The following is a 12,311-nucleotide window of genomic DNA, read 5'->3' as shown; positions in this document are numbered from 1 at the left end:
CCCCCCAAAAAAAAACTCCTAAAGATTGGGGGGGGGGTGGCTATCTGTATTAACAGAGAATAAGAGTAGTAAGATGATGGACTGGAAAACTGTCATAGACCTTGCCCAGTAGTTTATAGGCATTAGTCTACTTAGGCTGTCTCTGTTAGCATGTCTTGGAATGAGCATTGTATACAAGACGAGGAAGGTGCCCTTGGTCTTCCTCAAGCCAAGGATCTGCCTCCAGTGAATGAAAGTGGGAAGTTTGTGTGGAAATTTTCTCCATGGGTATGACAGTGAGGTGAAGGTGTGGCTAATTCTTCACATGCTGGACTTCCTCACAATATTTGTAGAACTTAATGAAGGTAGGGAGAAACGTTCACTATGGCCCATTATGCACAGGCCATAATGCCTGCGCTGGTGGTGGCAGCGCTTCGGGGAAAATCCCCGATAATGCTCGCCCCCAGTGCGGGCATGTCCCAACCCAGGGCTACGGAAGGCCCGCGTTAAGCAAACACGGGAACTTCCGCAGCTTCCAGGGTACGCTGGGGGCTGGCAGGGGCTGAGGCGAGCCAGCGCTGTACATAATCGCCAGCGCCGGGTCTTTTGGCCCGCCCAGCGCGGACCTGCGATGTCCCTTGAGGGACACCGCATGCCCCTATGGGCTCCATGGAGCCGCGGAGCTGGCAGCTGTAACCCCCTGCCCCCACCAGTGCATGTGGAGTGATCGTGGCCCCCCCACTTCACCCCCTCCCGCCCCCGGCCACTTCGCTTACCTCGGCCGGGAGCGATCCAGCCCTCCTGGCCCTGCTACGCCGGGGCAGCCCAGCATGCCCCGCCCCCGTGCATACACGGGGAACGGCGGGGCATCCTGCTCTACCACAATGGCACAGCTGCAGAGTGGGGTAGCTGCCGCCGTGCATAAAAGATCTATGTCTGCAAATGTTAGCTGACCTTGCAAGCCAGTTAAAATGCATGTTCCCTATCAATCCTACTCATGCCCCAAGAAAGGAAGGGTACTGGGTTTTAACTGTGATGCTGGAGTGATCTTCAGGCACATTCACAGTTCCTCAGTGGTTTTGTAGCTCCAAGACAGGCAGGGCAGGATAGAGGCTTATCCCCGTAACATTGAAATTCTCCAAAGTTCACTGCAAGATCAGGATGAGCCTTGTAGTGCTGCTGTTCCTAGAGAAGACCAAAAGCTCATATTAGAATTAAAAATGTGGTCATCAATAGCTAGCAGGTGTGTATCTTTGTGCAGCACTGGAGATTCGGACACAGGGCGGCTGCTATTAATCTGCTGTTAATCTTGGAGAGCAGTCAAATCAGGAAAGGTGAAATTGGGTATAAGCAGAGCTGCCATAGATCTTGAAGAATTCACAATTCACAGATTAGGCATTTGTCTTAATCTCTGGTTGGCATTTGACAGTCTCTTATTTCATATACAAGTTTAATTTTAAAAGGTGGTTCTTCCTTTCTTTTTGAAAAAAGGCATTCCAGGCTCTCCCAAACACACTAGATGAAATTGACGCTTTACTGAATGAGGAGAAATCAAGAGCTTCCTGCTTCACAGGCCTCAGCGCTTCAGTAAGTACCCCTCAGTATTTGACTCCCACACTGTACTGGGTTGCTTAGTAATAATAATAATAATAATAATAAGCTAAGCAGCAGGAACAATGTGTTGTAAATGCCAGTCTGAATCTATTAGAATTTTAAGTAGGTTTCTTCCCAAAGACCAATGTGTTCTATGTTCTGTGCTGCTTGTATTTCAAAAGAAATGGGGGAGGGGGGGGGGACTAGCTGTGGCTCAAACGACATAGGACTGCAGCAGGTTCATTTCATTTAACATGAGGCCTCCTCAGTAGTCCAAGCAGGTTGCCTCTCTTATGGCTCACCTGGTTCCCCTTCTGCTCATTTCTTCCTCTTGGCATCTCTCTCAGCGAGCTGGTAAGTTCTGGTGATGGATTCTGGGGAGGTCAGTAATGGAAGGTTGAGTTTAGTTTCTGTCGTTTGCACAGTGCTCATGCTTAAAACTGGGCCTTCTTTCCCAGCACTTTACATGGTATTAGGACAGCTCAAGGATAAACAAAGGACTCTGTGAGCATCATGAACCGCGTAAAGTGCAGCAAATTCCTGGGTCCTGTATGCTTAGGCTTGGAAATACATTTTGTATTGTCACTGTGTCATTTTTTCTGTATATGAACAACAGGAGTTGGTTCTTATGTGCCGCTGTTCTCTACCCGAAGGAGGCTCAAAGCGGCTTACAGTCGCCTTCCCTTTCCTCTCCCCACAACAGACACCCTGTGAGGTGGGTGAGGCTGAGAGAGCCCTGATATCACTGCTCGGTCAGAACAGCTTCTCAGAACTGTGGTGAGCCCAAAGTCACCCAGCTGGCTGCATGTGGGGGAGTGCAGAATCGAACCCGGCATGCCAGATTAGAAGTCCACACTCCTAACCACTACACCAAACTGGCTCTCTCCACTACACCATATTAGCTCTCTCCACTACACTACACCAAACTGGTTTAGCATGGTGTTTTTAGTTCAATATGTGAATGTGCAACCTCTTTGCTTTCCATCTGAAAGATTCTGCTATTTACAAGAGACTTTTCCTGCCAGGTTGTTGATGACTGTAATAAAAGGGCTGAAGAAATACAGCAGATGACACTGGAGCTACAGGAAAAGAAGAAAGAGTTGGATGAGTTTAGGCAAAACATTTCACAGGTATCGTGTATTGGCCGTGTTTGCTGTTCTTTTCATTATCGTTTCCATTTTGAAATAAGTAACAGCTAACATAGAGAAATACGGGTAAAATATAAATGGCTGTTTATAATAAAAATATTATGCAATGCCCGTGAGCACAGGGAGTGAAGTCTTACAGAAATAATGGGCCCAGGCATGCATAGTCTTTGGCAGGGCAGCCCTCTAGGACTCAGGGGCTATGCAGATATTAGAGGTAGGGCAACTGGAGGTTGCACCTTTATCTCTTCTACGCATTCTGGAGGTTCAGTGGTGTGTGTCCTCTTCCTTTCCCAGGGTCACAATTGCTACATGACCAAGGTGTACCCTCACTTCCCTGCCCATGTTGTCTATTAACAATCTAATTTAGAGCTTTAGTGTAACAATTGCTACATTAGATTCAAGTGAGTAGCCGTGTTGGTCTGAGATAGCACAATAAAATCAGAGTCCAGTTGCACCTTTAAGACCAACAGAGATTTATTCAAGGCGTGAGCTTTCGAGTGCAAGCACTCTTCCTCAGACTGTGAACTTTCATCATGACAGTGGGAATATAAAGCAAAAGTTAATTATGTTAAATTAGTAAACTGTGTCACAACATCCAAATACAGCCATATGATAATTCTTTGCTTCATTACTGAAGTTGGAATTCTCTGCTGCACATGAAATCTCTTTGCTGCCAGATTATTTCTGTTAACCTTAGTCTCTTCATTATTAGGTTAAAGAAAAGTGGCTAAACCCTCTAAAACAGCTCATTGACCAAATCAATGACAAGTTCAGTAGCTTTTTTAGTTCCATGCAGTGTGCAGGAGAAGTGGATCTTCACACAGAAAATGAGGTATTACGTGTTCTGTATTTTTTAACACTTGGCGAGGAAATATCTTCCTGTGAAGTATGAATTTGAAGACCTGAATTAAAGAATGAGGGGTAATGTGCTTTTTAATACTGTCATTGTAGAAGCAGCTAGTGGAAGGAAGTAGCACTCCTCCTAGAATGGAATTAATAATAGTGTTCCAAATAGAACTCTGGCAACCTAGTTCTGTAAGTCTGTTTTTATTCACTGCAGCTTAAAAATGGTTTGTATTGTTCCAGTTAAATCATTGGAATATTTAAGAAGTTCCCAGGGCTCTGCTGCAGTTTTGCCTCATATCAAGTAAGCAGAAACTAGAGGAGACATATGGGAAGGGTAGATCTTTACAAGTATGGCCTGGGTCTCTTCTCAGTAGCTCCCAGTGAGTTGCTTGGGGGCAAAATAAACAGGAGGCAGTTCAGGAGGCATAACCTGCTGATCATTCCAGACACACTGCATGCAATCCTCCCAGATTAAGGAATAGCTAAATTGAAGGTGCTGTATTTGGTAATATCCCTCTAGTGGGGCAAAGCTCTATCCCTGATGATGTGTGGCTCGGCTTCCATTGAGAGGAATGCCACAGGGGAGTCTTTCATTGTGTGTGTGCACACACATGCAAACAAAGGAATTCTGGCAATTTGGGATAAATACAGTGATACTAAAGGTACAATCCTAAAGACAGTTCCTTGGAATGAGTCAATTGAATAACAGATCTGAATATTGCATTGATGATCAAAGGCTGTGTGCTCTGAAAAGAGCTAGAAAATACTGTACGTAGTCCTCTTTCCAAAATTTGTAGTGCCAGCTGCATATAACAGGTCCTGTGGCTGGGAAGGAAAGGTCCAGACGAGGAAGCACACCTCCCTTGACGGAGTGCAGCTTCAGACTGCACAGATGGTCAGGAACTTGGGTGTGACCTTCGATGCCTCCCTTACTATCATAGAATCATATAATCATAGAGTTGGAAGGGGCCATACAGGCCATCTAGTTCAACCCCCTGCTCAACGCAGGATCAGCCCTAAGCATCCTAAAGCATCCAAGAAAAGTGTGTATCCAACCTTTGCTTGAAGACTGACAGTGAGGGGGAGCTCACCACCTCCTTAGGCAGCCTATTCCACTGCTGAATTACTCTGACTGAAATTTTTTTTCCTGATATCTAGCCTATATCGTTGTACTTGAAGTTTAAACCCATTACTGCGTGTCCTCTCCTCTGCAGCCAACAAAAACAGCATCCTGCCCTCCTCCAAGTGACAACCTTTCAAATACTTAAAGAGGGCTATCATGTCCCCTCTCAACCTCCTTTTCTCCAGGCTGAACATTCCCAAGTCCCTCAACCTATCTTCATAGGGCTTGGTCCCTTGGCCCCAGATCATCTTCGTTGCTCTCCTCTGTACCCTTTCAATTTTATCTACGTCCTTCTTGAAGTGAGGCCTCCAGAACTGCACACAGTACTCCAGGTGTGGTCTGACCAGTGCCGTATACAATGGGACTATGACATCTTGTGATTTTGATGTGATGCCCCTGTTGATACAGCCCAAAATGGCATTTGCCTTTTTTACCGCTGCATCACACTTCCTGCTCATGTTTAGTTTACAATCCACAAGTACCCCAAGGTCTCGTTCACACACAGTGTTACCTAGAAGTGTATCCCCCATCCAGTAGGCATGCTTTTCATTTTTCTGACCCAGATGCAGGAGGCACTATGGAGGCACAGGTCACTAAAGTAGCATTCCAAGCTTTCTTCCACCTACACCAGGTGAAGCTACTAGCACCCTATTTGGCCCCGGAACACCTAGCCACAATGATCCACGCGACAGTCACCTCCAGGTTGGATTACTCTACAGGAGTCTTCCCTTATCCTTGACCTAGAAGCTACAGTTGATCCAGAATGCACCTGCATAAGTCCTATGGAGAGTGCATATATGACCAGCTGCACTGGTTGCTGATTGAATTCTGGATCAGGTTTAACGTGTTGGTTCTAACCTTTAAGGTTTTACTCCGTCTGGGGCCTGGGTGCTTGAGGGACCACCTCTCTGAATATTTCCCCCGGAGAGCTCTTTGTTCAGCAAATACCAACTTGCTGACTGTCCCTAGCCCCAGAGAGGTGCACTTGGCCTTGACCAGGGCCAGGGCCTTTTCAGCCCTGGCTCCAGCCTGGTGGAATGAGTCACTGTTCAAAGTGCAAGCAATTACGGAGCTTTCTAACTCTTCCTCCAGGTGTTTGGTTGAGGCCAAGGACCACCACCCCTACCAGACCCCCCCCCCATTATTCCTCTGTCATGCCAGGCCAATCTGTAATTTTATTTCCAGACACAGAGAGGAGGAATGAGGTGCATAGTTAGGTTTAATATATTTTAAAACTTAATATTTATTGTATTGGTTTTAATTTACCGATGGATTAGGGATCTTGGATGGAACCTGGGCTCTGCCCTGGCTTCTACCTGGCGGAAGAGCTCTATCCTACAGGCCCTGCGGAAAGATGGTAGTTCCCACAGGGCCATTAGCTCCTCCAGGAGCTCATTCCACCAGGTTGGGGCCAGGACCGAAAAGGCCCTGGCCCTGGTCGAAGCCAGGCGAACGTCCCGGGGGCCTGGGTGATATGGGTGATATTGGGTGATATGACTTGACTTGAATGTTGTAAGCAGGGATGGGAATGAACCGGAAAATTCTGGTTTGGTTCAGGATGTTTCCAAATGAAACCCCTGAATCCAACTGCCCTCCCCCCAACGAACCGATCCAGTTCAGGCCAGACTTTCACTTCTGTCCACTTAGAAGTGGGGGGCTGAAATAGCTTGCAGCCATTTGCGGCTGACAATGGGGTGCACATGCCTTTCATATGTCAAGCCAAAATGGTTGCAAGTGATTTCAGTGTGCTAGATCCCCCCACAAACACACACACACACACACACACTTTGGAAGAGGGGATGTTTGGGATTGCTGAAATGGCTTCCAAGCTTTTTGGTCTGACAGCTGAGATGCCTGTAGGCCCTGCTGTCAGATCTAAGGACTGCAAGCAATTTCTACGCACCAGATCACACACACACTCACTCCCCCGGGCAAGTGTGCTTCTAAAACACAACAGTTAGTTCATTGACTTAATTCTAAAGCCATTGTTCAGCTGTCTGTGTTAACAGGTTGCTATTTCATGAAGAAAATTGCAGTTTCACAGATTTGAAGTTTCACAAAATTAGGATTGCCGTCCAGCTGAATAAGTTTTAGTCGATTAATTGTTTAATTTAAATGCATAAGATTAATAATTTAATTTGTATAAATCTGCATATGCACAAACCACTCTTTCTGAAGTAAAGGCTTTCTCCATCAACCTGCTCAGGGACCAAGCCCTGCTGATTTCAGAGAGGTCATGTGCAAAGCTGCAGCCTGATTGGAAACCAGTGTTATTTTGCATTAGTAGTGAGGAAGACTAATTGTTCTTTTTTGCCAGTGTCAACTCCTCCAAGTTGAGAGGAGCATCCATGATGCTAGCAGATGACAGAGTGTAAAACAGCCATGCCTCTGTATTGTGTTCCTCCCTCTCCACAATCTGTTTTCAAAATGGGCAACTCATGGATAGGAAAATGGCAGACATAAATGTAGAAGAGGGAGAGAGAACGCTTCTTTGAAGATGGTGTCCATTTAATGGAGGATACTTTTTTAATTGTTCAGATTAAATACTGACATTAAAATGCACAGATTTTGGTTATTGCTGTTTCTTGATTGATTAGGTTAGTCTCTTGTCAGTCTTTCAAGGGGTGCATGTGGAGCCGCTCTCTTTTATTTTTGCAACAAAGAAAGTTTAGGCAGGCAGTGAGGGTGGGAGCATCGTAGCTGAGAGAGAGTTTGAACATGGGTCACTTTAACATTGACACAATGCAAGAGCGATATAAGGTTGTTTTTGAAAATGTATTTACTGTTAATGACAATATGATGTTGTGGATCTCTAATACCACTCTTTCACTCTTAACAGGAAGAATATGATAAATATGGGATTCGGATTAGAGTCAAGTTCCGCAGCAGCACTCAGCTTCATGAACTAACTCCACACCACCAGAGTGGTGGGGAGAGAAGTGTTTCAACTATGTTGTATTTGATGGCCTTGCAGGAGCTCAACAAATGCCCATTCAGAGTAGTAGATGAGATAAATCAGGTATATATGCTTGCCCACAAGTCTAATGTTCAGTCCCTATTCAGTAGTTGGAGAAGAGATGTTAATACAGATATTTCTTTTAAAGGGAATGGACCCAGTTAATGAAAGGAGAGTCTTCGATGTCGTGGTAGAAACTGCCTGCAAAGAGAGTACTTCTCAGTACTTTTTTATTACACCAAAGGTGAGTAGCTAAAAATTGTGTGTCTTCTACACTTCTTATACTTGGATGTTGAAAGAATGTTGATCTAAATCCACTTGGTGGGATACTAAAAAGTCATTTTAAATGAGTTATATCAGCTGCCTCATACCACAGAGACACAATTCAAGGTATAGGTATTTTCATCTTTTGTTTATTTTTATATATTTAAATATTTATATTGTGCCGAGGCCCTCTCAGACCTACATATGTCACCCCTTATTATTGAACCTTTGCCCACCGCTATACCTCCCTTGGCCCAGAAGTGCTGGAATCTTATCACCAGGAAGGGCTTCATCCTCCTCCCCTCGCAATTTGCGGCCTGTACATAGGTAGATCATAAGCCTCAGCCAATAGAAACTAGGGTTGTGTGCTTCAGCTGCCAAAACAGCCGTTCACGCCCAAAGCAGCCAGTGGTGCAGGGGAGGTAGCACTGGTGGCGGCGCACGACACAGTGCCAGCATGCTGGCGCAGCCCGTCCCCCCTGTGCCGCGGTGCTGGCTGCTTTTGGCGCGAATGGCGCTTTGACAGCAGAAGCCATGCTTGCTCTAGTCATCTCACTTCCCTTTTCCTCTCCCGGAGCTCCCCGGTATACCAAGGGGGCTGTTTGAGTTGAAGGCAGAGAGGACTTCTAGGGGTGATCTTCTCTATGGCAGCTGACAGGCGGGACTGCAGTCCTCCACCAGCACCATCAACAAGTCACCAGGAGGCATCGGGTCCCTCAGAGCATTCCGGAAACCAATTGGATCCACAGGCAGGCTAAAATGCGCCCATTGCCCAAACAGGGAAGAGGTGGTATCTTGAGCTGGGCCCATAGAGCGTAGTGGTCTGACCATGGCACGGCTGATGCTGCTTCCAGATACACCTCTGTCCCAGCATCAAAGATCAGATCGAGTGTGTGGCCTGATGGGTGGGTTCAGCAACAAATTGCGAGAGCCCCAGTGTCACCATGGACAACACCAGGTCCGAACCAAGTCCTGGGGCCGGCGCATCTGCATGGACATTGAAGTCCGCCAGAACTAAAAGTCCGGGATACTGCAATGTCCAGGCAGCCACCGCCTCCAGCAGGTTCAGCAGGGCTTTGGACAAATGGTACACCAGCCAGAAGGCCAAGCTCTCAACTGAGTCCCAGCCTATACTGACATTAGGGTTATGCGCTTCGGCCTGAAGCAGCCAGCAGTGGGGAGGGGAGGGGTGGTGTTGACTCTGGCGCACCAGTTGTCGCACGTAGACCGGCGCTGCCCCTCCACCTCCAGACCGTGGCACTGTCTGCTTCAGGCGTGAATGGCTGCTTTTGTGGCCGAAGCGCACAATCCTACACTCCACCGATCACTATCCATCCACAACTCTCTAATACAATACGGCTGCGTCCCTCCCCCCTTATCCCCAAAACTAACTAATTGCTAGCTCTAGTTGTCAGAATGAACCCTCCCCAAACTACCCTCCCTACCCAACCTCCCTCACAACCTAACAACTAGACCTAATAAAATACTCCCTTTACAGAGGGAAGGGTCTCCTGGATCCCACCTTACAGGGGTTCTCGTCCCCCCCCCACACACACACACATACACACAATAATAGGCTAATCGCCAGCCACTCTGTCCAGGTCTTAATAATAAAAAGCAACGCTGATCACTTCTCCTCCAACAGCCACAGGAACTTCCAGGTAATAATCATTACTAGATCTTCCACATTCCTCTGTGAAGTAACTGCTCCCACCAGAGGGCGCTGTCAGACAGAGTCCTTCCACACCTCTTCCTGATTCTCAGCTGGCCACGCTGACTTCTGGAAGCAGCTTGTTCTATCCTGCAGGCTGATACTGGTCTAGTTGGGCAGCAAAAAGATGAAATGGGGCCACAAACAAAGGACAGGGATCACAAAGCCATTCCTCCCCTTCTCCTGACAGTCTACCACATTGCCTCTGATCTCGCCGCCAGCTCCTTCAGCTCTTTACAATACAAGTCCCAACAAAGTCACCTCTGGACCTCTCTGGGTCTTCTTTCCTCGGGACAAGCCCCAGCCCGGCACTACCACCACCGGGTCAGGACAACTTTGACCCCAGAAACTGACCCATGCTGCCCAGGGGGCTCCAGCGTCCAGTTCTTCCTAATCGCTGAAACATCTCCCATGTCCTTTTTGCAACAACTTTTCTTACCTTCAACTCCTTTTCTAAAATCTCCTACATCTTTCTGCATTTGCTGTTTATTTGGAATCCTTTGTTTATCACATCTCTGCCTGTTTTTAAAAAAATCCTTCTGCCTTTGCCTATGTCCTCATGATTCCTGCAAACCTGCTAATGGCAGAAGAAATGTCTTTTGGAATGTAGCTGCTGTGTAGTAGTCTGTGGGAAGTGCTGAGGTACATTAATAAAGAATTCAGGTGCTTGGTAGAAGGGGTACCGAGTTTGCCCGAAAATATATTTATTTCTCCTCAAGAAGACACACTATCACTTATTTTCAGGGGATGTCTTATTGGTATTTAGAAAAGTCGATGCCATCAACAAAGGTGTTTCTGTGGGGTGAGAAGAGACCCACAGACTGTTGCTGATCAGTGCTGGGGAGCAGCAGCTTTACTGGTGTTAGTGGGGGGTGAGAGACTGGGGCGGCCAGAGGGGAGGGGTGCTGACACTGGTGGGGAGCAGCCGGAGCCCGCACGCAGGCGCAAAGCTCTGTACCTGTCTGCAGGTGCCAGTTGGCGCGCCGGTTGCCTCAGGCATCCATGAGCGCCGAAGCGGCTGCAACCCTACCACAGACCGTTGCTGGTTGGTGCTGGGGGAGAGCCCCACCGTGCTGAGTAAAACAGCAGCCACAGCTTTACTTCTTCCCCCCTGAGGATGCACTTATTTTGGGCGGTATGGCGTTTATTGTACAAATGCTTAGAAATCCTGCTACAGCTTATTTTATGGGTGAGTCTTATTTTGGGGGTATGACGTGTATTGCGCAAATGCTTAGATATCGTGCTATGGCTTATTTTATGGGTATTTCTTATTTTTGGGAGACATGGTATTATTTAATGGAGCTTTCTTCCTTGGTTTGTTGACAGCTCTTGCAGAACCTCACTTACACAGAGAAAATGACTGTGTTGTTGGTCTACAATGGATCTTCTATGCTAGAATCAAATAAATGGAACTTAAAGGCTTTCTACAGGAGACGACGGCGATTTCAGCCATGATTGATTAATAAAAATCTGAATGCTTTTTGGAACCCAGAACAAAATCAGTTGGAGAAAACTGGAGAACTCAGGAAGTTTGTTTACTTAGAAGAATTGGAAGAAGAACTGATAACTTCTTCAGACTCAAGGGCCTTATGGGAAAATAGGAATCTTGAATTCTCAGTGACTCACCAAGATTTTAAAAGTTCTTTCTGGTTTGATAACATGTAGGTCAGAACTCAGTAGGTTCAACTGAGTAATGCAGTCTTCCATCATCTGTTTGTTCATGAAATCTTCTGGCTCTTCTATTTACAATATATATTCTTGCAGAGGTCAACATTATATGTGCTTATTGTATATGTATATGCAACTTTATTTTTACCTTTTGATTACAGTATGCTATATTTTTGGCCTAGATCTGAAGGACTTTATTCTAGTTCTTGGCAATAGTTGAGGGAAAGAAACATTACTCCTGCAGGCTTCCACTTGTGGTCTTTCACAACTTTGACATATTCAAATCCTTTTCTTGTATCCCTAAATGTTCTGCTATATCTGTTGGATTTGCTGGTAAAATGGTAAAAATTTCACCAAATATGTTAAATAGGAAAATTTAACATTTGTCTTTGTGAACAATTGTAAACTCCAATGAACATTTGTTAAACATCCTATTTAAAGATCTGATGTCTATAATTGTTGGGCACTAGATATGAAATGTACAGGTCTACAATTGCTGGTAAGGTGCCATCTCAATTGAACTGTGTTCTGGAGGAAGAGATACTTTCATATTCCCGTGAAAACAAATATGCAATGCCATTTTTTAAAGAAAAAAAATTCATCTGAGAGAGCAATTTGTTTTCCTTTTGCTTGCTTATTTTTTAAAATGTACCATTGTTCTATGGTGGGAAATACTAAATTTTACTCCAAATGGCTTTTGTATATATACATCTTTTGCCAATAGTATTATGGCAATTTTTGTATAATAAATTTATATTAGAAACAATTATATCCAGCAATATTTATTTTCAATGCTTCTAGCCTTTAGCAAAATGTAAGTCTGGAATGGGAAATATACTCAGGCTAGGATCTTTCAATATGAGAAAAGTATCAGGAAAATACTTTTTAACCTCAGTTCGTAAATTAGGAACATTCCCAGTTCTGATTCAGAAATTTTTCTCTGACATGAGTTCTGCTTTCTGGAAAGTTAGCTAATAAGGTTTACTGACATAGAAAAGACTATGGAGTGGAAAGTTTGTTAGG

General features: G+C 45.5%; 1 protein-coding gene across 1 annotated transcript in view; it reads left to right on the top strand.

Annotated features, from left to right (window-relative positions):
* The window catches only part of SMC5 (structural maintenance of chromosomes 5), a 57,425-nt gene extending 45,371 nt beyond the window's left edge, over positions 1 to 12,054 (top strand). The window contains exons 19-24 of the mRNA XM_077344827.1: positions 1,471 to 1,566; positions 2,598 to 2,702; positions 3,433 to 3,552; positions 7,529 to 7,708; positions 7,794 to 7,889; positions 10,947 to 12,054. Of these exons, the coding sequence (XP_077200942.1) occupies positions 1,471 to 1,566; positions 2,598 to 2,702; positions 3,433 to 3,552; positions 7,529 to 7,708; positions 7,794 to 7,889; positions 10,947 to 11,075 (726 nt within the window). The 3' untranslated portion in view covers positions 11,076 to 12,054. The remainder of the gene's footprint in view (positions 1 to 1,470; positions 1,567 to 2,597; positions 2,703 to 3,432; positions 3,553 to 7,528; positions 7,709 to 7,793; positions 7,890 to 10,946) is intronic.
* The last annotated feature ends 257 nt before the right edge of the window (positions 12,055 to 12,311 follow it).

Source organism: Paroedura picta, chromosome 7, assembly GCF_049243985.1.
Source record: "Paroedura picta isolate Pp20150507F chromosome 7, Ppicta_v3.0, whole genome shotgun sequence".
Lineage (NCBI taxonomy): Eukaryota > Metazoa > Chordata > Lepidosauria > Squamata > Gekkonidae > Paroedura > Paroedura picta.
Note: the sequence above shows the minus strand (reverse complement) of the source record. Positions and strands in the feature narration are given on the sequence as shown.